General features: G+C 37.5%; 4 protein-coding genes across 5 annotated transcripts in view; 2 read left to right on the plus strand and 2 right to left on the minus strand.

Moving 5' to 3' along the window:
- Positions 1-468: 468 nt before the first annotated feature.
- On the minus strand, positions 469-6,822 carry LOC117301203 (COX assembly mitochondrial protein homolog). Its single transcript, XM_033785108.1, has 4 exons — positions 6,745-6,822; positions 4,631-4,735; positions 3,847-3,937; positions 469-2,048 (listed from the first exon to the last, which is right to left on the minus strand). Exons 1-4 carry the CDS (start codon positions 6,773-6,775, stop codon positions 1,910-1,912), a joined length of 366 nt encoding a protein of 121 aa, XP_033640999.1. The 5' UTR covers positions 6,776-6,822; the 3' UTR covers positions 469-1,909.
- A 295-nt stretch (positions 6,823-7,117) lies between these two features.
- LOC117300845 (dihydrolipoyllysine-residue acetyltransferase component of pyruvate dehydrogenase complex, mitochondrial-like) lies at positions 7,118-19,040 on the plus strand. Its single transcript, XM_033784694.1, has 13 exons — positions 7,118-7,264; positions 7,992-8,071; positions 8,387-8,469; positions 8,880-9,020; positions 9,821-9,925; positions 10,419-10,601; positions 12,077-12,217; positions 14,175-14,260; positions 15,415-15,555; positions 16,418-16,499; positions 16,936-17,016; positions 17,671-17,810; positions 18,784-19,040. Exons 1-13 carry the CDS (start codon positions 7,140-7,142, stop codon positions 18,911-18,913), a joined length of 1,518 nt encoding a protein of 505 aa, XP_033640585.1. The 5' UTR covers positions 7,118-7,139; the 3' UTR covers positions 18,914-19,040.
- A 2,219-nt stretch (positions 19,041-21,259) lies between these two features.
- LOC117301153 lies at positions 21,260-24,938 on the minus strand. Its single transcript, XM_033785049.1, has 4 exons — positions 24,393-24,938; positions 23,747-23,887; positions 23,368-23,522; positions 21,260-23,146 (listed from the first exon to the last, which is right to left on the minus strand). Exons 1-4 carry the CDS (start codon positions 24,922-24,924, stop codon positions 22,718-22,720), a joined length of 1,257 nt encoding a protein of 418 aa, XP_033640940.1. The 5' UTR covers positions 24,925-24,938; the 3' UTR covers positions 21,260-22,717.
- Positions 24,939-25,628: 690 nt separating this feature from the next.
- LOC117301154 (phosphatidylinositol 4-kinase beta-like) overlaps positions 25,629-27,933 on the plus strand; it is a 33,146-nt gene continuing 30,841 nt past the window's right edge. For both annotated transcript variants that reach the window (XM_033785050.1, XM_033785051.1), the window contains exon 1: positions 25,629-25,731. The gene's annotated coding sequence lies outside the window, so the exon portion shown is untranslated. The remainder of the gene's footprint in view (positions 25,732-27,933) is intronic.

The following is a 27,933-nucleotide window of genomic DNA, read 5'->3' on the forward strand; positions in this document are numbered from 1 at the left end:
TCCGCACGTTTCGCAGTGTCATGTCATGCGTTTAAAATAAATCCGTAAATCCGATATCGAGAATTGATATTGTTTTAATGTTTTCTCAAAAAGTAAAGCTTTTCATGGGATAATATTTTAAGAGATGCCTTTCACCATTACCTTCTGTAAACCCTGTAAGTTATTTGTAAATCTGTGAACTTTATTTTTTTTTCTGTTCCGAAAGTGTCCAATGGCTTTAAAGGACTTGGGTACTTTTTCAAAATCTCCACAGATTTACATTAAACTTACAGGGTTTGAAGATAATGATAGTAGAAAGCTTCCCTTAAAATATGACTTACTGAGGTGCTGTAGTTTTTTGGGAAAGAATAAAACAATGTCACAAAAATAATTTGTGTCTCAGTTTTAGCATGTAAAAACGTGTTAACCAGTTATGGTATGTTGTGGTATTATAATATAATAACTGGTTAAATTTTACATGCTAAAATAATTTTCGTCTCACTGAGTCGAAAATTATTTTGTGACTTCTTTTACTCTTTTCTCAAAATGATGATTCTTAGTCAGTTACAGCTAGAATTATTACATTAATTATTTGAACAAGAAGAAATTCAGAGACAAACTTTTTTTGGTTATATTTAAAGTACACAATTTATTTTATAAATGATCAACGTTTATAATTGTTACACATTTTGTAATAAATCCACTTGACAGTTTTCCTTGATATTTCCTTTAATTTTGTTTGTGTTTTCTGACTAAGCATGATTTAGGTAGTCACTACCTAATAAAGTATGTGCCCCAATCCCAAGAGAAGGGAGCAGTGGATCTATCCTTATGTGTGATGTAATTCCGCTGTTGGACGTTTTTTAAGTACCTAAATTGTTCTTTAGAATGACCAAATTAGGCTTGTAATGTAAACTGACCTCCCCGACAACTTATCGCGACGACGATGTAAAAGGAAATGCCTGTCCGAAATAAGACCTTGGGTAAGGTGAGAGTCTTTCCTTGCGGAGGTCTGAAACTAAGATCGAAGGAGCTTCTTGGAACCAAATCGTCAGTGATGGAGAAGTAGGTCAAAGAGTCGGACTCTTTTTACTTTGAGAAAATTACAGCACGTTTTTGTTTAACAGGCAGACTAAAAAAGCCTGAACTCGGATGAAATTTCTCAGCTCCTGTCAGTCAATATTGTCCAGTGTCTAAAGGACTGCATGATTTGCAATCACAAGGCTGTAGGTTCAAATCCTACCAGGCTAACCGCTGATTTCACAATGGCTAGAATGAGTCTTGTTGTTTAGTTATTGAATCCCAATTTCTTAATTTGTGCAATTCATAATCAAAGACATTAAACCAATGTGTGTATGAGAGAGATTGGCTGTTGCCAGCTTGGTGTTTATATCCCCCTGGGGGCGTTTGCCAAGTTTTCTTGGTAGGAAAAACGTCTAAACAATCGAACAAACACTCTATCCATACAGCTACTTCATGTCAGTTTGACCTCTGACCTCTGTCCATATCACTACCTCCATTAAGGGTCTCAATTACAAATGAGATGGTAAACCAATGTTTGTATGGGGAGATATTGGCTGTTGCCATCTTGGTTGTTTATATCCCTGTGTGTGAGTTTGCAGAGTTACCCTGGTGGGAAGATCATCTAAACACTCTATCCATACAGAAGCGTTCATGTTAGTTTCGAAAACCTCTGTCCATATTAAAACCTCCATTAAGAATCTCAATTATAAATGAGACGATAAACCAATGTGTGATGAGGAGATATTGGCTGTTGCCAGCTTGGTGTTTATATCCCCGTGCGTGAGTTTACCGAGTGACCATGGTGGGAAGATCTAAACACTCTATCCGTACATGTCTGTTTTTAAAACCTCTGTCCATATTACTACCTCCATAAAGAATCTCAATTATAAATGAAGATCTCTAAGGATTACGTTGCTTGCTCTCGTTGTTCTTGCTGCTCCTTTAGTAGCTTCTTCTTCTTCTGTGTGATTCCGGTGGATCTGAACTCGGCCCTCTCTGCAAGGTACTCCTGTTTGCACATCTCAAAGAATTCTGGATCTTTATAGCTGGAAGAAAAAAAAAGGGGGTAGCAATAATCGCATAAACAGGTTTGAACTGTGGATAAGTTAAAAAGTTAAAGTCTGTCCCAAGATGGCTCATTAGGCATGTGTTTATACCCGTTATCCTGTGGATAAGGCGCCTCCAGACCATTCAACCCCATGGTCTAATGGTAATCTTTGTAGCTGGAACAAAGCGAAGGGGGTAGCATTAATCACACGATAAACATGCTTGAACTGTGGAGAAGTTCAAAGTAAAGTCTGTCTCGAGCCAATATGGATCATCAGGTCTGAGTTTATATTCGGTTTCCTGTGGATAAGGCGCCTACAGATCATTCAACCCCATGGTCTGAACATACAAAAAAGAAATGACTAATGAACCTTTTTAAATTTGCCTTCTCTTTTTTACACAGATATCCCCCTATCTCATTTACTACTTTTGTTCTTTGGTTTTCCATCTTCTTGTGTTGCTCCTTCTAACCCAACATTTCATCCAAACACTAACAAGCAGCAACAAACAATCTGGGCCAAATTTCATGAAACCAGTAATCATAAAAACTTGTTTAGCACACAAAACTTGCTTAGCACAGACAAATCTTGCTAAACAGAAACTGGTTACCAGCCAAAGTTCTAAAAAGTTTACATTGTTGCAACTGGTGCCCCACTCATTTTTGGTTTAGCAAAGAAATTTGTTGAGCAGTGTTTTTTGCAAAACAGCTTTATGAAGTTGGGCCCTGCAAACTTATGTGGCCCAAAAAAGCACAGAGGGCACATTCTGGGTAACATGTTTACTCCATAGCTAGGTGCAATGTTAAAATAAGGGAATAAAAGGGTAGCGGTGAGTTCTTAAAGACCCTGGACACTATTGGTAATTGTCAAAGACCAGTCTTCACACTTGGTGTGTCTCAACATATGCATAACATAACAAACCTGTGAAAATTTGAGCTCAATTGGTCGTCGAAGTTGCGAGATAATAATGGGAAAAAACATCTTGTCACACCAAGTTGTGTGCTTTCAGATGCTTGATTTCGAGACCTCCAATTCTAAATCTGACGTCTCGAAATCAAATTCGCAGAAAATTACTTCTTTCTCGAAAACTACGTCACTTCAGAGGGAGCCGTTTCTCACAATGTTTTATACTATCAACCTCTCCCCATAACTCGTTACCAAGTAAGGTTTTATGCTAATAATTATTTTGAGTAATTACCAATAGTGTCTACTGCCTTTAAATGGCCGTTTTAAACCGGCAGGGTGGTGGTTCGGCTCGGGCCTTTATCGCACCGCCACGACCCTGCAAGGTTTTAAACCGCAGTTTAAGAACGAGTCACTACTCTTTTATTCCCATTCATAAATGCCTTTTAAAACTTATAAGAGATGTTAAATTTGCATTGGGGATAAAGAATATTAGTTTTGTTTTCTGTAAAACTTTGTTTTCTGTAAAACTTTGTTTTCTGTAAAACTTTGTTTTCTGTAAAACTTATCCGTTTTCTGTAAAACTTATCCGTTTTCCGACGTCCTTGAGCTCCGTACGCATGTTGCATTTTTATGACTGAGACAGTTTTCGGATATGCTTAGTGCGCGGAGTTAGTCTTGGTGCAAGACGTTTCTCGTTTTCCTTTCACACACCGCGCGGCCAACTCACCACCAGCGCCCGTATCGCCCGTAAGGAGAAACAACCGGTTATAACAGAGCTCCAGCTGGTCATTACCAACCGTTTTTTAGCACCCCCAACGTGGCGCACTCTCCACCAACAGGAATAACGAAACTGTCTGAGGTATTTATGAATGATGAATAATTGATAACTTACTAGTTTGTGAGGCAGTTTTTCAATGCGTTATTTTGTTCCCTACACTGCACGGCCATCAGTAATCCCTTCTCACGACAACAAGAGGTGAAAGCTGTAGGGATAAAAGTGGGAAAAAAAACCAACAATTTTATATATAAGCGCTTGTTTAAAACTAAAATTTAAACTCAAATTAAAATTTGGATTGTAAATAATTCAGATTTCCTTCAGAAGAGAATTATAAATTTGTTTTGGAGACACTAATTTGTGTTTGTGAAATTTTCCTTAAGTTTTTAAGCCATTTTGGATTTGAGACATTTAATACTGGTTTATGAAAGAAATTTCTGGCCTTGTCAGTCGCGACACTTGTGTCCTTTAGGCACTTTATCATAATTGCTTCTCTCCACACAGGAGTATAAATGGGTACCGGGGAGAGCTCAGGAGTATAACCTGTGATGGACTGGCATCCTGTCCATGGGGATTATTGATGCCAGGGAAACTGGAACTAAACATAGCCCTGATGAGCCACATTGATATTGGCTCAGGACAGACTTTATTTTGTTTTTGTGTTGTGTGATGCATGTAAAAGAACCCAGTGCACTTATCGAAAAAAGAAGAGGTTCGCCCCAGTGTTCCTGGCTGGATTGGCAATACATATTGCGCCACAGCACCTTACTGTTACATGGTGCTATGGATTAGGTCTCATAATTCAAAACTTTGTCCCACTCACCTTGCAGTAACGCTTTGTATTCTTTGAAAAAAAGGCGTGTTATAAATATGGTTATTATTTATAAACCTCACCACTTACCATCGACATACTCAGCACATCGTACTTTAGCTTTATCTCGCATCTTCTTTGGTATCAAGACTTCTTTTTCAACAGTTCGGAGATAAGTCTCATCATTCTGCCAAACTGGAAAAAAAATCATAAAGTTTACAAAAATATTATTGGGTGGTCGGGTTGGTGTAGTGGTATCTTTTCTCGTAGACCCTGGTTCGAATCACACCGGGGCAGTGGATTGTCTTTATTTAGTCCCTACCTTGGGTTTTCCCTGGAAAAATTTCCTGGGTTTAGGTCAAATAATAAATATATAAATCAAATAAATAAAATGACAGTTGATCGTCCCCGCCCGCATCCTTTTTAGGGCCGTGTCTTTTTTAAAATTATTTTTATTTTTGATTTTTGATTTTCAAATAATATAATAAAAATTTAAAAAAATCCATCCTTTCAAAAGGACTGGCCTAGGGGTTTTCCCCGAATCTAACGTGAGGCTCACGAACACGTGTAACCGTCTGTTTCATAAAACAAAATAGGTGAATGCCTACCAGCAAATCTTTTTCTTTTAGTGTAATAATCCGACCCTGTTAACTCGGGTCCTCATGCAACAAATAGATATAAAATAAGTTTGCGGTGGGTTCAAACTGAAGAATTGGTGGCCTGTTTGAAGCAGCCATCTTGGGAAAAAAAAATATATATATATATATATATAATAGTAAGGCCCTCATCCACCTCTTTTTGGAAAAATCCTGACGATCAACTGGTATTTTTTTAATTTGGCCTTATTAATTAACTTAAACTGAAATTTCATTCAGTTCTCTTAGTTGTTAAGAAAGTTAATGGGCTTTTTGTAATTGAATTTACTGTTCTCGATCACAGCTTTTGCTTGATCATCAAGCAAAAGCTGTGATCGAGAACAGTACAAACAAGATTACTAAGCCAATTTCGACATGATTTTTAGAGTTAGCAAACAATAGCTGAATACCAGTAATTAGCAATATGCAGCAAAAAGAAATTTGTTTGGTTATCCTGTTTTTATCAAGGAAGCAGTGTCATGCTAAGCAAATTTTTGTGCTTAGCAGCTCTATGAAATTGGGCCCTGGTGTTTGTACAATCAGTGGCTAACAGATGCAGATGAGGGCTGGTCATCTCGCCACCTAGCAAGCTCGCCACCAACAAAGTCGCCCCCTGCAATGTCGCCCCCAAACAATGTCACCCCCTAGCAAAGTCGCCCCCTGACAATGCCAACAGCCAATATCGCCCCCTAGCAAAGTCGCCCCCAGAAAATAATTATGGGTTAGGGTTAGGGTTAGGGTTAGGGTTAGGATTAGGGTTAGGGTTAGGGTTAGGGTTAGGGTTTAGGGTTAGGGTTAGGGTTAGGGTTAGGGTTAGATCTTCCACAAGCACATTACTTCAGATGGAAATTTTTCTGAAAATATTTTAACTATATTTTTTTACCATAATTATTGTAGCCTTAATTATTTTCTGAACAACATCTGGGGGCGACTTTGCTAGGGGGGCGACATTGGCTGGGGGAGACATTGTCAGGGGGCGACTTTGCTAGGGGGCGACATTGTTTAGGGGCGAGATTGCCAGGGGGGCGACTTTGTTTCAACCCGGGGCGAGCTGGGTAGGGGGTGACTTTGCAGGGGCAACTTTGTTGGTGACGAGCTTGTCAGGTGGCGAGATGACCAGCATTCATGCAGATGCTACGTTGTGCTATTCCCTAACTAAAACTTGTAAACGTTTTAGTAAAAACAATGAATGAAAAGGATCGATACCACTGGTCCTGGAGTAGTATTACCAGGCTTAAGTTAAGGTTTAGCCTTAGTAAACAAAATGTATGCAAACTAGAAAGCACAATTTTGTGCCTGAGGCTGAGCAGCTCCTTAAAAAATTGGGCCCCTGATTAAATGTGATTACATCATCATGGATGGAGAATACATAACAACAACAAGCAACACAAAACATTTTCGATGATCGATTTATATTAATTATTTATTCAAGAAAAACATGATTCAAATGCAATAACTTTTGATAATGCAAGGCAAAGCATAAAATTTTAAACCCTTTTAATAAAAAAAACTAAGGATCATCTTTGAAATTAATGCTTTTAAATGCGGTTCCGAGTTCTTTTATCTTACCGAACTTTTTTGACTTATTTTCCTCTGCCATGATGTTTATGCGCTGATTTTTACAAACTAATGATTCGGACAAGCGCCCTCAAGAGCATTTTTTCATTTTTTGGGTCATATAGAGTTGACCCCGCCTACCCAGGCGCCCCTCCCACTCAATTTACAACCAATTTCTATAGATAAAAAGACCGCATTATTTCTAAAGATTGAAACAAAACACTTATGATGACCTAAAGTGCGTATGAAAACCATCAACAACATATTACATTCGTACATGATGTTGAAATTGTTGTTTGAAATTATCAAAAAATGAAAATAATGGCCTGACTGCGTGACCTTTTAACCCATGACCTCGATATCCGGTTCGAGTTAAGTCTCTCGAGCGAGAAGAAGTTGCCGAAAAAATGCAAAGATCGGGTCCTGTATTTCGGGCCTGTTTCAGAGCTCAGGCTCTGTGCAGGTCGGTAAAAATTGATCCATTAAAGGCTGCAACTGTTGGGAGTATTCATAGCTGTAGAGCAGCATCAAGGTAAGCGAATTTATTGAGTTTTTATTGTGTTTTTGAGAAAGGCCGGCTGGACCAAAAACTGCCGTAGCCACACACAGTGCGGTGACTTAATACAGTGACTCAATCAAGTTGTAATCTTGACATTTTGCTGGTCAGTTGATGCGGGTGGGATTAGGATATTGTTTGGTAATCAATCCATTTAAAGCCATTGGACACTTTCGGTAAACAGTATTGTCCAAAGGCCCACACTTCGTGTATCACAACTATAATAAAAAATAACAACCTGTGTAAATTTAGGCTCAATCAATCGGTCATCGGAGTCGGGAGAAAATAATGGGAAAACACACCCTTGCCTTGGGCCTTGTTTCAGCGCATTTGGAAAAGTTTCCGCATGGCGCCACCACTTTTTCATTTGATATAAAATAATAAAGTGTCTAACTTACCTCAATGAGATATCCCTTTTTGTAAAAATTAGTGAAAAAGTGGTGGCGCCTTACGGAAAGTTATCTGCGCATTTCGTGTCATGACATGTGTTTAAAATAAATCCGTAATTCTCGATATCGAGAATTGATATTGTTTTAATGTTTTCTCAAAAAGTAAAGCATTTCATGGAATAATTATTCAAGAGAAGTCTTTCACCATATACCTTCTGTAAACCCTGTAAGTTATTTGTAAATCTGTGAACTATTTGTTTTGTTTTCTTTTTCCGAATGTGTATAATGGCTTTAACTGTTTGATTTATGTTTAGATGGACTGGCAGATATCTTCATCAACCACAGCACACATGGAGGATAAGAAATCCAGTCCGGTTTTACTCCTCAGCAGAAGGTGAATTTGTAATTTTGTTATTTTTTAATTTAATTATTAAAATAAATTTAAAATAAAATTATGTAACAATTACTTTTATTGGAAAAGTTTCCGTATTGCACCACCAATTTTTCATTCAATATGAAATAATATAGTATTATTAGTATCTAATTTACCTCAAATGAGATATCCCTTTTTGTAAAAATGAGTGAAAAAGTGGTGGCGCCGTACGGAAAGTTATCCCATTTATTATTCAAAGAAGCATTGAGAAACACTTTGTTACAAATATGAATACTTTTATGAAAGGACAATGTGTATTTTCCTCTTTATCAACAGATTTGCCATCACATTTCAAGATAACTCTTCCAGCACTATCACCAACCATGGAGATGGGGACTGTAGTCAGGTGGGAAAAACAGGTAAAGTAGGAAGATAAGTGGATGTCAAGTAGTGTGTGATCTTAGCCGTGTCTTGGGCTGATTATGTTGGCTAAATTTTACAACTATCTAGTCGCCGGGTCAATTAAATCTGCCCTGCATTTGTATAAAGTGGTCACACTTCATCACAAATGAAAGGCTGGCTGAACTGATCGATGGACGGTGGTGTCTCACGACTGACGAGGTGTTAGAGCGGTAGGCGAAACGGTGCGCTCATGTGATGAGGGTATAATCCATTGTTCTTGGTCATGTGCGCACGCTCAGAAATTGACCTGGTAGGTCTGCTGCCACTTAGCGTCTCAAAGTCTCCCATTGTTTGTGCTTAGCAGTTCTATGAAATTGGGCGCTGGAGACTGTTATTATTAAAATTTATCTGTTTGATCTTATTACAGGAAGGTGACTCTTTGAGTGAGGGAGACTTATTGTGTGAGATTGAAACTGACAAAGCAACGATGGGATTCGAGACACCAGAAGAAGGTTTCTTAGCTAAGATCTTTGTTCAAGAAGGAGCCAAGGACATCCCTGTTGGAAGGGTGAGGACATAAGCTTATCTTATCATTTTAAAGAACTTTCTCCATAAGAGATCATATACATTAATGACTGAACTAATAATAATAATAATAATAATAATAATAATAACAACAAATTCTTATATAGCGCTTTTCACAATAACTGTCTCGATAACATCCCTTTAATCTTTCTCAGCTCCCTGGGGAGTATACAGCCCAAGCTGCTGAGGCGCTCTGAAGGCTTTTTCATACACAATATCAACCTGTACCCTCGCAGGTACCCATTTGTACCCCTGGGTGAAGAGAATAAAAGCTCAGAATCTTTCTCAGCTCCCTGGGGAGTATACTGCCCCAAGCTGCCGTGGCGCTCCGAAGGCTTTTTCATACACAATATCAACCTGTACCATCGCAGGTACCCATTTATGCCCATAGGTGTAGAGAAGCAAGCATAGTAAAGAATTTTGCTCAAGGACACAAGTGTCACTACCTGGATTCGAACCCACACTCCGATGACTTAACCACCAGAACTTGAATTCGATGCTCTTAACCACTTGACCATGACAACTGACATAATTCAGAAATGGTAATAGTAATAATAATAATAATAATAATGAAAATTTTTGTAAAGCACCAAATCTGTCAGAAAGACACTCCTGGTGCAAAAAGAACTCGGCTAATGACGGTATTTAAAGCTATATGACTGAACAAGTAAGTTTTAAATTTAGTTTTGAAGTTGGAGAGAGTGTTTACTTAGCAACTTTATAGTTCTGAGCCGACGATTTTATCCTGCAGTCTAAATATTGTCAATTGTTCCATGTCTACAGCTCCTGTGCATCATAGCAGAGAATGAAGGAGATGTTGCAGCCTTCAAAGACTTTGAAGACAGCGGAGAAATCATCACAGCTGCTCCTGTTGAAGAAGACATTAAAGTAAGAAATACATGAGATGTCACATTTCAATCACTTGGGAAAAGTTTGCTAGGGGGAAAGTTTATTCATGTTTAAGGATGAGACGTTGTAGCCTTTTAGGGAAATGGTGTGTCAGCAGCGGCGTAGAAATCCCAATCGCTATGATTCACTACATTCTGTTTGAACAAAACCACATTTTTCTTCTTTTTCCTTCCTTTTCTATTTAAATTTTCAATTTTCAAGATACATTTATTGACTTTAAAGGGTGTGTCAAATGATGATGTACTGACCTACAATGTAATTTGACTAAAACATGTTGATAACTACAACTTTGGGGGGAGGGGGTCCTTAACAGTAGTACTCCTTGCACGACTTGCAAAATGTTTGCCAGCTTGGCGTTTATATCCCCTTGTGGGAGTTTGCTGAGTTCCCTTGATGGGAAGAAACAAACAAAACAAACAAAACTCCCTCTTTTGACCGCCTCTCATTTGTTCATTTGTTTTACTCCCTGTAGCCTACTCCACCCCCACCTCCCCCTAAACCATCACCAGTAGCTCCTCCCCCTCCAGCAGCCAAGCCTCAGGTACCCGTACCTCCACCTCTTCCGTCTACGCCCAGACCTTCTTCCCCAGGCCAGCGGGTGTTTGCTAGTCCTCTTGCTAAGAAGCTCGCTGCCGAAAAAGGGATCAATCTCATGGTAAGTAATAATTGTATCGTATTGTATTACGTGTATGTTTTATTCCAAACTTAAACATGCCCCATAACCCTGGGGAGGGTAACAATATTATAAGAATAAATTACAGTTCATGAATAAGGCATACGGATAGGAATTTTAACTATTAAGAACAAAAACAAATACATTGGAGAAGCCTAATCACACAGTTTGATTTTCTTTTAAAACAGTAATTCAAAAGACATACTTGGCGACGCAATTAATTATAGCTTTGTCGGGAGTGTCCAACAAAAACTTAAACCTATCTTCCCTACCAAGAATTTCAAAGTTTTTGTATAAATAATATAATAAATAATATAAGCCAACATAATTTCCCTAAACTAAGGTTGTATAATGGGCAATCTAGCTGAAAATGGATTTCTGTTTCAACAATATAATAATAATATCAAAATCTTATATAGCGAATGTATCTACCAACAAGGTACTCAAGGCGCTAAATTCTTTTTACAGGGATTTGATTCCTCCGTTTTAAAATGGAAATCTGTTTGTTGGCCCTAAAAAAATTACCCCCCCCCCCTCCCAAAAAAAAAAGAAAACAAAAAAAGAAAGAAAGTAAGATCAAATTCTAAAAGAAATGGAAATATAACCATATAATAATGCCCCAGAGTAGGGCTTTTAAAACTTCATGTTCGTAAGTTTTCAACCCTGCATGCTTTCAAGCTTGGCACTCAGAGTTAGTTTTTTTTCTCATCCCTGATTTTAACAGAAAGATCGGTTATTGAAGTTATGAATTCTGAGACCAAATTATGTAGCACCTTATAAGGGTTTACAAGGTGCTACGGCGCATATAGAAGCCACAGCCAGAAACACCGGGGCGAACCCCTTCTTTTTTCGATAAGTGCACTTGGTTCTTTTACGTGCGTTACACAACACACGGGACCAGTGGTTTTATGTCCCATCTGAAGGACGAATCAATGGGTAAGTGTCTTGCTTAAAGGGAAAGTACACAATTGGTAATTGTCAAAGACCAGTCTTCTCACTTGGTTTATCCCAACATAAGCATAAAATAACAAGCATGTGAAAATTTGAGCTAAATTGGTCATCGAAGTTGCGAGAAAATGATGAAAAAAACACACCATTGTTGGACGAATTTGTGCGCTTTCAGATAGGAATAAAAGACTTCTAGCTAGAAGTCTTTTATTATTTTAGTGAGAAATTACCTCCTTCTCAAAATCTATGCTACTTCAGAGGGAGCCGTTCCTCACAAGGTTTTATACTATCAAAAACTCTCCAGTGCTTGTAACCAAGTCAGTTTTTAAGTTAATATTTGTTTTGAGTAATTACCAAACGTGTACCTTCCCTTTAAGGACACCAGCCAGAACAAAACAAATTTAATGTAATTTAGGCTGGTAACCTGACTCTGCCGAGCCACACTCCTTAGTGAGTTGTTGTGCTAATAGGCTTTATGAAATTTAGCCCTGTTTTGATTATTTTTCAAGGATGTATCCGGGAGTGGTCCAGGTGGGCGTGTCCGTAGAGCTGATATAGAGTCCTTTACTCCGATGGCTGTAAGTGTACCAACGTTAGCTGCAATGCCTGGTGCTGCCTTTACAGACGTACCAGTAGGAGAACTAAGACAGGTATCAATTGCATTTTTTTATACTTCAGGAATTCTATTTATCAGGTAATATGTTTACTAACAGGTTGAAATTTTAAAGGAATTTTTTACTCCCAATGTTATAATTCTTCTTATTTTTTAATTTGTCCACTACTAATGCCATGTTAAGCGCCCTAGAGCATGTCAACATGATTAAGCCGCTTTATACGTGTTGGTATTATTATTATTACTATCTAACCCTCAACATGTACATTTATTTATTTATTTATTTTATTTATTCCGTTTGTATGGTTTCAGGGATGTCCCCAGGATTTTCAAAATGATGCAAAATTTCTGGTCGAAAAAAATCAACTCCAAATGTATTTGCGAATCGGCATGTCTCCACACAGATCATGAGTTGCTCTGGGGGCCCTACTTGGTCGTATTAGACACACCTTAAAGTTTCAACAGCCCTTACCTTATTTTTCAACTAGCCAGCTCGATTTTTAGCTAGTCCGTCAATTTGTTTTAAATATTTTTCATATACCAATTGATGCAATATCCTTATATTCGATCACCGCTATTTACTAACCGTTAACTATTTGCTAAGCAGTATTTTCGGCCCTGGGCCCAATTTCATAGAGCTGCTAAGCACAAAAAATTGCTTGGCATAAATTTCTTCCTTGATGAAAACAGGATTACCAACCAAACTTCCATTTGTTGCATATTACTTGTTACTGGTATGCAGCCATTGTTTGCTTATCCTGAAAATCAAATGGAAATTTGGTTGGTAATCCTGTTGCTATCAAGGCAAACATTTCGTGCTAAGCAAATTTTTTCTGCTTAACAGCTTTATTAAATTGGGCCCTGGTCTTTTCTTATAATAAAACCAAGGGACTCTTAAAAGCATGTTTTGATGTGGAAGGAAAATCAAAAGATGGAGAAATTTAAGCATTCATGTAGAGTTAGCAACCCCATCCACACCGGACCCAATTTCATGATGCTGTTAAAGGGAAGGTACATGTTTGGTAATTGTCAAAGACCAGTGTTCTCACTTGGTGTATCCCATCAAAATTTGGGCTCAATTGGTCATCGAAGTTGCGAGAAAATGAAGAAAAAACACCCTTGTGGGACGAATTTGTGTGCTTTCAGGTAGAAATAAAAGACTTCTAGCTAGAAGTATTTTATTATTTTAGTGAGAAATTACCTCTTTCTCAAAATCTATGCTACTTCAGAGGGAGTCGTTTCCCACAATGTTTTATACTATCAACAGCTCTTCAATGCTCGTTACCAAGTCAGTTTTTAAGTTAACATTTGTTTTGAGTAATTACCAAACGTGTACCTTCCCTTTAAGCAGAGAATTCTGCTGAGCAAATATCATTGCTAAGCAAGAAATGAGTGGGGTTCCAGTAATGTACACTGTATGGTATTCTGGCTGGTAATCTATTTTAGCTTAGCAAGTTTTTTGGGTTTTTTTGCTAAGCAAGATTTTTGTGCTTACACATGTTACATGCTATATGAAATTGGGCCCTGGTCTGAAGTTGGGATTCAAACCAGCGTCCTCAGACCTTAAGAGGCAAAGAAAGATATCAAACCCGCTGCTAAACAAAGGATTCGAACTGCCTCTAGCCACCGGGCAATCTCGGTGGTCTAGTTGGTTTGACATTGCTCTAGAATTGCAAAGGGTTTGAATCCCACCCGAGTAATATGCGTGTGATTTTTTTTCACAGAACTCGGGTAAGTACTGAGTATTCAGTGCTAACACAAATCGGTGTATATGGGTAAAAACCCAAATTAATACCAACCGCTTTGCTGTGCTAACAAAATTGTAACTTTGTAATACTTACGTGTTTTTTTTTTTGGGGGGGGGGATTTAATTGTTTTTTCTTTATTCCCACTCTCTAAACATTGCAGTATTCATTTGAGTGTAGTTTATTTTCTCCTTTATTTTGTCATAATTTCTTTGTTGGTAATTTCTTCATGTATTTTATACTTTGCAGTTCATAGCAAACAGAGTAACTCAATCAAAGCAGACGATCCCTCACTACTTTCTGACAGTGGAAGTCAACGTTGAACATCTGCTCAGGTATTTGCTCCTTCAATCAATCAACCACCATCTAGACTTCAACATACATACATACATACTGGACTTCTTCAAATCACACCTCAAAACCCACCTGTTCAATCAATCTTTTTTGTAATCTTATATTGTTTAGTTTATTTGTTGCTTTTTTCTTGTATAAATTTGTTTATTTGTTTTGTAAAGCGCTTTGTCGCTATATAAGTAGTTCTTCTTCTTCTTTTTATTATTATTATACAAAATTGTTTTTTATACCACCATTTCATCAAGACCACAGTGGTTTGTGATGAAACAGAGAAACATGGCAACAATAATACAAATTTGCAAAATAAAATCATAGTCAGCCAAACAATCATTGTGGGAACAGGTGTGACTTCAGATGCTTCTTGAAAACATGAAATGAATCAGCAGAGCGCAGAGATGGGGGGAGACTATGCAAAAGTTTAGGGGCCGCAAAAGAGAAGGATTTTTAAGCAGCTGAAGCAAGAGATTTATTTTGTTTCAACAAGACGGGTAGTGTTGTTTGATGACCGCAAGCCAACTCTTTGTGGAGTGTACAAAACCAAGCACGATTTTAAATATGCTGGGCACAGATGTCAATTTCACAAAGAGTTAGGACTAATCCTGGGAGATATTAAAAAAGGTATGGCTAGTCCTCGTCCCGAGAGAATACTAGTCTTAACTCTGTGTAATCCACCCTGGATCATTAAGGCATTTAAAATCAAATGATTTGAAGTCAATTGTAAATTTTCAAATAATTTTTTGCACAGTCGAGTAAAGTCAAGTCATTTTCCCTCAAGTCAAGTCAAATCAAGTCAAAACAAGTCACTAGTCATTTTCCCCTAAGTCAAGTCACGTTGCAAGTCATTGAAAATGGTGACTCGAGTATGACTGGAGTTCAAGCAAAAACTGCTCAAATGTAATAGTTATTTTTAATGGTTTAGTAAATATTGTACGCTTTAATTTATTGCCCTTTAATATGTGATTGTTTGTATTTTTACATGTGCTTATATTTTTACTGTTGTTAAGTGACACTTTCAGCTACTGCTGCGGGTCATTTTGTTTGTACAACACCAATAAATAAAATAAATCAATCAATTTCTGTGGTACTGAATATTTTGTTGATATTCTGTTTTTTCTTCCTCCACATTGATAACCAGGTTGACCTCTGACCTGAATGAGACTGTATCGGCTGATGGTATTGAGCTGACTCTAAATGATTTTGTAGTTAAAGCTACAGCCTTAGCAAGTTTGAAAGTCCCTGAAGCTAACTCATCATGGATGGAGGATAGAATAAGACAGTAAGTTCCTTTAAAACCTCCGTCGTAAATTACAGAAGTTCTTTGCTAGTTTACATATATAAGAGCCCTTTCAATCCCGTGACCAAATGACAAAGTTTTTAGGCGAAACGTGAAAGGTAAAACATTGACACACAGTGAAACAACAGTGAAATAGTGAATAAGAGAATTACCACTAGCAGGGATGAGATGATCTGCCGTTCCTTTTTCCATAATATAACACAAACTATATTTTTATCGTTGGCAGGGGTCTGGTTTTACACATCTTTTGATGACAGTTTTTATACTTTTGTTTTAACCTTGACAGCCCTGTACAACTTGTATCTATTGTGTATGTCTAAAGATTTAAAATAAATAAAATAAATAATAAATAAAATTCTGCTATTTGGTCTACTTCTGTAGTGCTGAGAACACTGTTCAGTGGAATCTATAACTCCAGGGGTTACCGTTCAGGTGGAAAGCCATAATTTCATCATACAGCAGCAGAATGTGTATCATTCCTACATGTGTAGTTTCAGACCTTTTTGTGAGCAATGACTTTCATCCTTGCACTGTGAACTAGTGTATTATTGATCACTTGAACTTGTGAGTCTGTGAAGTTACAAGCTAGAATAAACCAAGGGAGCAACTTTAATGAACTGAGTGATTATTGCTGAAGTCATTGTTGAGCATTTTGAGATTGGACATTTTGTATAAATATAGAAACTGCAACCACCCCATTACCAATGTATATTTGGTTTGCGGTAACACCATGTGTGTATCTACTTGCCAGGTAGAGTTTGTTCTTAGAGAACTGTCTGTCTTTATTCTACTACCTTGGATACCCCAATATCCCAATAAACTGTGTTGCTTGTTTGTTCTGCAGATTTCATCATGTAGACGTTAACATTGCTGTACAGACTGAAGCAGGAATGATGACTCCAGTTATCTTCAGCGCTGACACAAAGGTCAGTATAAGATATTAAGGCAGAGTTGGGGTGGTTTATTTTTGGATAGTCGTGAACAAGTCGGATCGCTGTCCTTGTTTCATCCACTCAAATGACGATGTGATGTAGCGCCACGAAAAGTGATTCGGTACTGGTCGTGTGACTTTCCGGTAGGTCAGTCAAATAGGCTGGATTTTGCATTAGTCGGAAACCTGACGGTTAAAAGAGACCTAACTACCTATTTCTTCGAGATGATGATTATTGTTAGTCTAATGTTAACTTTCAACTTATCAAAACTAACTCACAAGCCCCTTCCAAACTCACTTTTGGGAGAATATGTACAGAACATTATTTGGGTTTTGTTACACCTTAACATCATGTGATTCATTCTTGTCTGCTGAAAATGTTTGTGATGATTACATGACAATAAAAAAATTAAATTGTTTTTTTCTTGTAGGGGATTAGTTCAATTAATCAAGAAGCCAAGGAGCTAGCAGAGAGAGCTGTTGAAGGAACTCTTAATCCTCAGGAATATCAAGTAAGAATCGATCTCCAATCATTCACAATGATTTAGTCATTTCATACTTTATCTTCAAGAAAGCTTGTGAATTCTGGTAGGTTGACCCATAGCAGCAAGAGCGTGTTCTAAGTCATGTCGAAGAAACCGGGCGTAACCTTCCCACTAGACTCAAAGAGCATAACAAAAGAGCATCTTAAATTCTGACAGTACTCAGAAGGAAATATTTCAGCTTCGGATATGAGGATGATTAAATTTAATGTTGTTTATCCAAGGCATAAAATACTTCTTTAAAAATGTATAAATCGCCATTTGGGTATTTTTTATATGCCTTATTATTGTTGATCAATGTTTATTCTATTGTTTTCCTGGGTCCACACTGATGTTGATTTTATACAATCTTTATATCATCGGAGAGGTGACAATACGCTTCTTAGAGAATGACCACATTGGAGATCGTCTTTTGTTCAGAACCAAAATTTGAAGTTAAGGAAATATTCCCTTGCCTCGTTTGAGGTCTGCAAACAATATCTGGATTCGTCATGCTTTGCACCTTTTTTTTTGTTATGTAACAGAAACTTGTGTCTAGTTATTACTATTATTATTGATGATCAGTGTTTAATCTATTGTTTTTTTCTTGGATCCACATTGATGTTGTTTTATCTTCTCTTCTAGGCTGGTACCATCACAGTATCTGACCTTAGTAGTCTCGGGGTCAAACAATTTGCCACTATCATCAATCCAACGCAGTCATGCGCAGTAGCTGTTGGTGCCCTGCAGAATGTCATGGTACCTGATGAAGACACTGATGAAGGGTAAGGGTTTCCAGCTGAGTTATGGCTTGGCCGTGGCTACGGCTTAAGCACTGCATTATGTGTATCTGTCAACATAACAACCAGAGCCAGTGGCAGTAGCCACAGCCAAAGATCACTCAAAGATCTGACAAAATGTATTGGTTATGGCTATTGCTATGGCTTAAAGGCAGTGGACACTATTGGTAATTACTCAAAATAATTATTGCCATAAAACCATTCTTGGTGACGAGTAATTGGGAGAAGTCGCTGGTATAAAACATTGTGTGAAACGGCTCCCTCTGAAGTGCAATGGTTTTCGAGAAAGAAGTAGTTTTACACGAATTTGATTTCGAGACCTCAGATTTAGAGGGTTATTTTTCTTTCACTCATATCTCGCAACTTCGACGACCAATTGAGCTCAAATTTTCACAGGTTTGTTATTTTATGCATATGTTGAGATACACCAAGTGAGAAGAGTGGTCTTTGTCAATTACCAATAGTGTCCAGTGTCTTTAAAGGCACTGGACACTATTACTCAAAATAATTGTTAGCATTAAAACTTATTTGGTAATGAGCAATGGAGAGCTGTTGATAGTATAAAAACATTGTGAGAAACGGCTCCCTCTGAAGTAACTTAGTTGTCAAAAAAGAAATAATTTTCCACTAAAATATTTTGATTTGATTTTGAGACCTCGGAATTAGATTATGAGGTCCCCAAACCAAGCATCTGAAAGCACACAACTTCGTGTGACAAGGGTGTTTTTTCTTCCATTATTATGTCGCAACTTTGATGGAAAATTGAGTTCAATGTTTTGCAGGTTTGTCATTTTAAGCTTATGTTTGGATACATCAAGTGAGAAGACTGGTCTTTGACAATTACCAATAGTGTCCAGTCATTACTGAGTGGCTTCTGGCTAGTGGCTAAGCTGTCTTTGTATCAACAGCTGCCAATAGAATCTGCAGTTAAGTCTTTATTTATTTTTCTGTTTTACAGGTACCGGGCAACAACCATAATGAATGTAACACTGAGCTGTGATCATCGAGTTGTGGATGGAGCCGTTGGAGCTCAGTGGCTGCAGAAATTCAAAACGCTTCTTGAAAAACCACACACAATGCTTCTCTAATCAGCAATAACCACCACCCCCTCCCCCCTCCCTCCTTAACCCACTGTAGCTGCCCCAATTTCAGAGAGCTGCTTAAGCAGAAAATATTGCTTACCAATTTCCTGCTAAGCAGAAGTGAGCACGGTACCAGTCACAAATGGTACATGTGTCATGGTTGTTTGGCTGGTAACCTTACTCTGGTCGGCACAATTTTAATTTGCTTAGCATCTTTTTGTGCTTAAGCAGCTTTTAAGCAAACAAATTTACTTAACAGGACAAATTTATGCCTACCAGAACTAAGTTACCAGCTAAAACACCATTTTACATGTAGAAAATGTTACTGGTGTCCTGCTTAGTAATGCTTAGCAGAATAATGTTAAGCGAGATTTTCTGCTTAACAGCTCTTTGAAATTGGGGCCTTGGTTTGTCTCTAGTCTGATTGATGAGTGCTGTTTTTACATTCTTATAAAAGGTTCGTCAAAAAACGAATGACATTTGTCCGTTTTATAGCGGCTTTCTCGTTTAGTTTTCAAAGCACGTGAAAGAATTTAATAGATGTTAAGATTGCATCGGGGATAAAGAATATTAATTTTGGTTTTACCCTTACACAGATGTGTGTTAGTGATGTGTATTTTTCAGGGTTCGAATCTCACCTAGGTGATGTGCATGTGATTTTTTTTCACAGAACTCGCAAAAGTACTAAATATACAGCGCTAACACATCAGTGTGAGGGTAAAACCAAAATTAGTATTTAATGGAAAGTTCCAACATACCATTGATGATGACAGTTTGTTTTGCCGACTGTGCTGGATTCAGTGGGGTGCCAAATGCAATTAAGTCCTTTGTATAATAATAGCCCTCTGGATTAGTAATGGCAAAAGTCCCTCCATAGCACATCACTAATACCAATAATTGAGTCTTAAATATAGCGCAACAATAAGGTGCTCAAGGTGCTTGAACGAATCTTAGCACTTTTGTATCAAAAAAAGGGTTTTAATTTTTTGAACTATGAAACCCATATTTATGTAGCACCTCATAATATAAGGGTTTACAAGGTGTTGTGGCGCATTCAGCAGCCACTTTCAGGAACACCGGGGGCAAGCCCCTTTTCTTTGCGAAAAGTGTACATGTCCTGGGTTCTTTTAGGTGCATTGCAGACCATACGGCTTTACGTCCTATTCAAATGACGAAGCAATAATGGTTTAGTGTCTTGCTTACACAAGTGTCAATACCAGGATTCTAAACTCTGGTGATGAAAATCAATCCCCCCCCCCCCTCTCATCAAACCTGTCACTAGATCCTCCGGACTGCGACTTGTGTTTATCTCATTCATTAATCAAAACAAGATATAGACTACTGGAGTGATTTGCAGCTTTTTTTTAATGGAAAATCAAAGAAAATGAAAGTATTGTGTTTATTTCATTTTATTTAATTATTAAGAAATTAACCTTTTTGTAGGGAGGTTTTGAATTATAAGATATATGTAAGAAAGTTCATGTTTTTACCAGAGTGTTTTTATTAATAATTGAGATGGTAAACAGAAAAGGTTTGTGGATGCTGATTTTGGGACTGTAGTTCTAATCTTGTGTTGTTGCTACGGAAAACAGATAATTATATTTTGTTGAATAATTAGGGGCCTAAGCCATTTGCGGGACTTCATTTTAAAAATGTCCAGAACAATTATTTGCTTTTTCATAAGGTAAATGTTCAATTGTAAAACTCCTTTTAGTAACCCTTGTACTTTCTGACCATTCAATATAATCCACTGTGATTCTGAATAATAGGTTATTTCCATTTGAAACATTCTGGTACCTAAAATTCCCTGACAAGCTGACGGACTTGGTTTTCTCGGTTGGGTTATTTATCAAGTGCTAAAATGACTAAAGGTTCAACTCTGCAGGGCCTAATTTCAGAGAGCTGCTTAAAGGGAAGTATACATGTTTTTTAATTACTCAAAACAAATATTCACTTAAAAACTGACTTGGTAACGAGCATTGGAGAGCTATTGATAATATAAACATTGTGGGAAACGACTCCACCTGAAGTAATGTAACTAAAATAATAAAAGATTTCTAGCTAGAAGTCTTTTATTATCTAAAAGCACACAAATTTTTAACAAGGGTGTTTTTTCTTTCATCATTTTCTCGCAAGTTCAACCAATTGAGCCAAAATTTTCACAGGCTTGTTATTTTATGCTTATGATGGGATACACCAAGTGAGAAGACTGGTCTTTGACAATTACCAAAAACATGTACCCTCCCTTTAAGCCTGACATGTAACGTTTTAGCTAATTTCCTCCTTTTCTGTTCATAACCGTGCTGAAAAACTGAAAAACACTGAACAAAATTTAAGTGATCGACCATTTCCTTTTTTTTTTTGCACAGTAGAAAGTTGCATGTCTGTTATGCAGAGAATGCCGAGGGGAATTTTCTGCTAAGCAAAATAAGCAGGACACCAGTCAAAGGATGTATATATCTGACACAGTACTTTGGCTGGTAACTGTATTCTGGTAAGCAAAGGTTTCCTTTGCTTAGCAATTTTTTTAGGCTTAAGAAGCTCTTGAAAATGGACCCTGGTCAGTGCTTAGGTTCAATGAGTTTCCATTTCAGATAGTTCCATTTGAACAAGTGCAGTAAAGCCCGGCTCATACTTCCTGCGAATGCGAATGCTAAGCGATTTTTTTTAAGTCCCACGGCCCTGTTTTCTCTGCAAATGTTTGGTAAGAGTTGAACACGTTTTAACTGTTGTGAATTTATTTATGCAAATTTGTGACGTCAAAATTATTATCGCATTCGCACTTCCAGGAAGTATGCACCGAGCTCAACTCATTTCTGTTTTTGTACTGGAAATTTTTTCGTGCGGACAATGTTTGCATTTTACCAAAACAGATAGTGACTAGACTGATATAAATTGTGCTAACTAATACAGCACTCGTTCAATCGATCTACTGCCTATATGCATTCATTTGTAAATTTTAAGGCTTCGTCACATGAGGCAATTTTTACAGGCAACTTGGAGGCAACCAGCTGTGCTGCAGGTTGAAGGAGACTTTTTTCTAATACTATCTTGGCTTGCGCTAAACATCGCACTTTTGCCGTGTTGAACTCAAAATATTGTCCTGCGACAGAAAATGAATCGGTGACAAACGTTGAATTTATTACTGTCCCCAAGACAATTATGTAAAATTAACATTTGAATTTTTTTCTTTGAGCCTGAAACTGGTTGCCTGTAAATTGCCTCATATAAACATGACACTTAACAATTATAATAACAAACATTTATGTAGGAGTATCAAATTAAATAACCAGATTTACCAGTTTCAGAAAAAAATTGTACATGTATATTAAATATGTAGTTTTGTCCATTGCCATTGTTTTTAATGCAGTTTATCTTTACTATTGCTTTTATTATCCTTGTCTTGTTCCCAGTGTACAATGGTAATCATGCAGTGGATGATTGACACTACAGCAAGGGACTGTACTAAATTCTCTCTCCGTCTAAGTCATGGTCAGTTAATGGTAGCAATCACAACCAGTTAAATGTTCTAACGAAGTAACGTTCACACACTCAAAAATAATTTTAAATTACCAAAAAATGTACTTCACATTTAAAAAAGTAGAAATATATTCACTATAAACAAGTAGATTGCACAGCTTTTAGTAGCCCAAAGGCGAGTTAATGACGTAAAAAATGTACAATAATTGCACTTTCAGAATACAAAAAATAGATCTAACATTTACAACTTTGCAGGCACTGAAAGACTAATTAGGTCTTGTGTGTTCTGTACATGTAGCTCTTTGAAAGCTGATGAGGTTGTATTTCTTGTTAAAGAATAGCGCAAAATTTTGAGTTGGTTCTTTTAAGGCCCTTGTAATGTTCAACCTGTGATGACATTGTTGGCGACAGTCTAGCGCCTAGACTGTTTGTAGGGACAGATCTGTGTAGAGTCTGTTCAGTCTGGCCTCCTTGACCCTTTGACATCTCTAACTGTTCTGTCTGGCCTCCTTGACCCTTTGACATCTCTAATTGTTCTGTCTGGCCTCCTTGACCCTGTGACCTCTCTATTTTTTCATCAGTCTGGCCTCCGTGACCCTGTGACCTCTCTATCTGGCCTCGGTGACCCTGTGACCTCTCTATTTGTTCAGTCTGGACTTCTTGACCCTGCGTCCACTCTGCATTTTGAAGACGCATCTCAAGAACATCAATCTGGTGTTTGAGGAGTCTCTCTTTGTCTTGGTTCTCCTCACTTATTTTCTGGAAACAAAAATATTGATAAACAGAATTAAGAAAAATGGCTCATGGTTACCTTCCCCCCAAAACTCTCTGAAAACGGATCTTTTCAGATTGGTATATGAACACATCTGAGAATTCTTTGATTGACATAGACCAGTGCCTTTGAATCTTAATCAGAGAAAGTGCGCATTCGAAAAGTCGTGTCATCATTATTATTATTTGAGAGAAGATTTTGTACCAACCAGACGGCACCATGCCTGAACGTCTTTGGCTCTTAGAGGTCCTTGCACACTCCCATCTCGTCGGATAAACACCTCTCCCTCCGGTGTCTCATACAACATGTTTGAATGACCTGCTTTAACATCGATCGCAACCACCTTCAGATCAGTCATTCTATCTGAGTAAATGAAAGGCATTGGACACTTTTGGTAAATACAATGTACTAAAAATAACTATTATCCTGAAAATCATGAGGAAATTTGGTTTGTAATCCTTTTTTTATCAAGATAAAAATTTCATGCTAAGCCAATTATTGTGCTTAGCAGCTCTATGAAATTAGGCCCTTCCCATAAGCGGCTCATAAAATTGACCCCTGTAGATGACCCCATGACCTTTACTAACCTCTATCATCTCTAACAGGTATGAAGTCCAGACGATACATTGGGGGCAAGACGGGTGGATCAAACATATGAATTAATTGATCGAACATGATGCGGAAACTGTCTTCAATCTTGTGATTACACTGGACACCTTGCACAAAACCTTAAAGAGGAAAACACAAAGATACTTTACAAATTGTACCTCAGTAAATGTTTGTAAACTGAACAGCTGAAAGATTAAAAAAAAAAAACGGGGTGTTTGTTGAGAAATCCAAATAAAATATTCAGTTCATATTTCTAAAATCTATATTTGTTTTTTGCTTACACATTTAAAAACATAAGACCTTGGTTAAAATATAAATTTTCTTTGATTGCTTTTCATCCACAGACACAGTCTGACAAAATCTCAAGTTATTCAAACCAGGCCCTGAGTTAATGGCTCTATCTGCTTAGCGCAGAATGCGGCGGTATTAAGGTCCCTGAAATTACGGCCCGAACTAAGATGTAAACGGAGAATGGTTCATGCTCAGTAATGCGAGTGTAGGTCTAAGCACGGGCAATACTGGCAAGAACTCTGAAAAAGGACTGTCCAAAAGTCTCCAATTGGATTTAATACTATTGATGTAGTTACTTATTCCTAAATAAAATTTACAATTCTTCCACAATACCTTCATCATCTACCCCAATCATGAGTTGTCCACCCTCGCTGTTCAAAAAGCCACAAACGTATCTTGACAGAACTTTCCTCATGTATTTCTCCAAGATGTTCCCCCCTCTCTTGAACTCCAAGGATCTCGTCTCGTTCCCCATCTGCTGATACTTCACTAAACATGTATTCTCATTAGTCTGGTTCTTTGACGGTTGGCTCATCGGAGCTCTTGGAAGATTGTTAGACTGAAAGTAGTCGACTCTTAGAGTCCGGCCGCTCTTCACCAACCCCTTAGGGATGTAATGATTACTCAGCTGCTGTAACGCCTTAACAGTACGTCGCTGGAGTTCAAGGTCATGAAGATTGACATTAGCAATGTTACATCTAGATGGCTTAGAATGCCTCATGCTGAAGTCGTTTTCTTGAACGCGGATTCCAGTCGCTTGGAAGATCAAGGAGATGATCATGGCCACAATCTCCATCTTGGGAATGTCATCTTCAAGATTGCTGAAGAAGACGCCAAAGGACTGCGGATCCCTGAGGTCATCCATGATGCAGAATCAGATCTGGATATTTATTCTCAACGCTCTCTTATTAATATTAGTACTACTACTTATTTTAGATCATATAGGTCAAAGAGGCTTAGACTGCAGCAAAGGTTGCATATACCTGTAAACCGTAGCGGTACCAATACCATCCGACTGGCAACTACAAAGCTTACAACAGTCAACACCGTCAACAAGACTGTTGTCTGAAGAATGGAAAAAAACAACAATAATGTGACAGTAAACAGGAGTAAGTTTAAAAAGTAATGTTTCTTCGATTTTCGACAGTATTTACGCAAAAAATCTAACTCAATCGAAGCATGTAAAGACTGAGTTACAAACGACAATGGTTAATAAATTAAAGAAATTTCCAACAACTTTACTAGTAAAGCAGGCCACCTGTCTCTCTCTGCTGTTGTTTACATTCACCATGTCTACCGCCGTCTTGTCGCTAGCACTAGCAGATGTGGAATGCAATGACCCTGGATGAACTTACAATAACTACTTTCAATAATAAACTTTTAAATATTATAACTTTTAAAAATATTATAATAAAATTAGAATAAATAAATATTTTATTTAATGACAAGTTTATTTATTAGAACAAATACATGTATTTTTATCTATGTGTTTGTAAAAAAACACTGAATTATTTTAAGGTTATTTCATTTTAAATGACGTCATTTCTTTCAGCCAGTCCCATTCGTTTTTCAGCGATGATTAATCTGCCGTCAAGTACTATGGGCGAAATCGGCGAGGTATTTCCCCATTTTAAGACCCGTTCAACAGCAAATTGTATCTTTGGATAGGAAGGTAAACGGTCATATGTGTTTGTTGGAAAGTTGTATTTGTACCAGTGTTGTGATTTATGTTACAGAGAAGTTGCAATTTTAGTTTTGCTTAAAATTTATGTGTCGAGATAATTTTGTACTGGTAAAAAAAATGAAAGTTCGTTGACATGTATTATCCGCACACAATTTGTCCGTTGTTTATTCTGTACCTTTTGCGGTCACTTTTTGTCTCACGGCCTGGGTGCGTGATTGGTGAGGAAGGGTTGGTCTCTATTTTCTTCCTCCATGGTCTGAGGGGCCAGGCCAGGAGGGGTCTGCTGCAGTGACTTTGTTTCTTTCTTTTTTGGCTATGCCTTGTCTTTTTGCTCTTTATGGTCTGTGCCTCCCAAAAATGTTTACTTGGGTTTTTTTTTAGGGTGTAAACTCAACTGGTCATCCGTTGGTAAGTCAACTCAAAGAACGAGAATTGATGCTGTTTAGTTTTAATTAAATAAACTATTCTTTTAATAATTCTGTTGTTACTCTTGTCTTGTGAGTCTAAACTGTTTGCCTGGGATGGGAGGTTGTTTGTCGGGTTCTTTATAGTTTTTTTTACAGAACAGGTAGGCCTACATGTATTTGTAAACAAGTTTTAATTTTGTGGTACTGTTTTGTTTTATAAAATCTAAACTTTAGTCTAAATCCTTTCAGCAATCTCAGTCAGAAGTAAAGAAACTAATTCATAATGACTGATAAATAAAATGGTGGTCGTATACAGATATTTCCCTTAACTTTCCTCCACGTTTGTACCTACCTGCCTGCATTTAACGGTGCATGTTTTTGTATTTTTTTTTACTATGATGATTGTTACAAAATTATATTGCATAGTTTTTAAAACTCCATATTGCCTTTTTATTATTTATATGTTGTCCCTATCTAGGCCCATGAACTAGATTGAGGGAGATTTTTTTAAATATTGAATGGATACAAGCTAGTTCTTCTGCATTTATAACCACAACATGTTTCAAACTTTAAAATGACAATGATTCTTTTTCACCATTCATAATCGATCAAGGTCATAAGAATTTGATTTTTTTTTTGTAGTTTTAAATTTGGGTACTTTTTGTAACACAAAACACAATGTACACAGATTTACCTTAAACTTACACCGTTTGGAGATAATGATAGTAGAAAGCTTACCTGAAAATGATAGTTGCTGAGGTGCTATAGTTTATAGGATTTGAGGCATTGCATGGTGAGGTATCAATGTATATTTGGTTTGCGGTAACACCATGTGTGTATCTACTTGCCAGGTAGAGTTGTTCTTAGGGAACTGTCTTGCTTTATTCTACTGCCGTGGAGTAGATAATCGGAGGTTTGGGAGACTTCTCAGTTCTGAAAAGAACTGTCCTGCTTATTAACAGCAAGTAGATACACACATGGTGTTACCGCAAACCAAATATACAGTGCTATAGTTTGTGAGAAATGAGTAAAACCAAGTTAAGAAAATACTTTTTACATGTACATGCACAAATAATTTTCAGCTCCTGAGACAAAAATTTGGTGTGTAACTTGTTTTACTCATTTCTCAATAACTACACTATCCGCTTGACGTAAGCGCATAATTCCTACTTCTAGAAACTATAAGGCTCCCCTGTGAGCCTTATATGGCCTCCTTAACGCTATATGTTTTTCAAATCAGCGTTGTTGGGTGAAAGTTTTACGACCGTTAGCCAGCCAGAACTGAAGTTTCCTGTGTACTGTACACCTAAAGCTTTCCCCACCCTACTCAATATACATTCATAATGCTTGTATTTCCTTTTTGTTGAGTGAAATTAAAAAACATCGTCAAAAAATACAATTTTCTGCTCGGTACTCACTGTTGTTTTTCTGCCGCAAAATAGCGTAAATATTCATATCTAAATGGAAGAAATATTCATGAGCATTTTAAACAAGTAGGTTGCACGGTTTTTAGTAGCCCACAGGGGCAAGTTGGTTACTAGCCCATAGTAGTTTTAACTAGACAATGTACGCTGGGCTAGCCGAGCCCTGGTTTACCTGCTTCATGTTCGGTGCATTTTAAAGATAATGACCTACTCTGCAAGGATTGTTCAGCAAACTACAGGCAAGAGATGATTGCAAATGCCACCTCCATGCAAATACCAAGCCTTGATTTCGTAAATCAGTTATTTTTTGCTTAGCAATTTGTTTATGTTTACCAACTAAGTGATTGGTGGAATTTGAG

Source organism: Asterias rubens, chromosome 16 (assembly GCF_902459465.1).
Source record: "Asterias rubens chromosome 16, eAstRub1.3, whole genome shotgun sequence".
Classification (NCBI taxonomy): domain Eukaryota; kingdom Metazoa; phylum Echinodermata; class Asteroidea; order Forcipulatida; family Asteriidae; genus Asterias; species Asterias rubens.

Excerpts from the sequence above, each read along its gene's own strand:
- LOC117301203 (XM_033785108.1), bottom strand. The coding sequence starts at position 6,775 with ATGGCAGAGGAAAATAAGTCAAAAAAGTTCG. Across the intron at positions 4,736-6,744 it reads AAATAAGTCAAAAAAGTTCG|TTTGGCAGAATGATGAGACT; the intron begins GTAAGATAAAAG and ends TTTTTTTTCCAG. Across the intron at positions 2,049-3,846 it reads AAAAACTGCCTCACAAACTA|CTATAAAGATCCAGAATTCT; the intron begins GTAAGTTATCAA and ends TTTTTCTTCCAG.
- LOC117300845 (XM_033784694.1), top strand. The coding sequence starts at position 7,140 with ATGCAAAGATCGGGTCCTGTATTTCGGGCCTGTTTCAGAGCTCAGGCT. Across the intron at positions 7,265-7,991 it reads AGCTGTAGAGCAGCATCAAG|ATGGACTGGCAGATATCTTC; the intron begins GTAAGCGAATTT and ends ATTTATGTTTAG. Across the intron at positions 9,021-9,820 it reads AGGACATCCCTGTTGGAAGG|CTCCTGTGCATCATAGCAGA; the intron begins GTGAGGACATAA and ends CCATGTCTACAG.
- LOC117301153 (XM_033785049.1), bottom strand. The coding sequence starts at position 24,924 with ATGGATGACCTCAGGGATCCGCAGTCCTTTGGCGTCTTCTTCAGCAAT. Across the intron at positions 23,888-24,392 it reads GATTGGGGTAGATGATGAAG|GTTTTGTGCAAGGTGTCCAG; the intron begins GTATTGTGGAAG and ends TTCCTCTTTAAG. Across the intron at positions 23,147-23,367 it reads TTCAGGCATGGTGCCGTCTG|AAAATAAGTGAGGAGAACCA; the intron begins GTTGGTACAAAA and ends TTTTGTTTCCAG.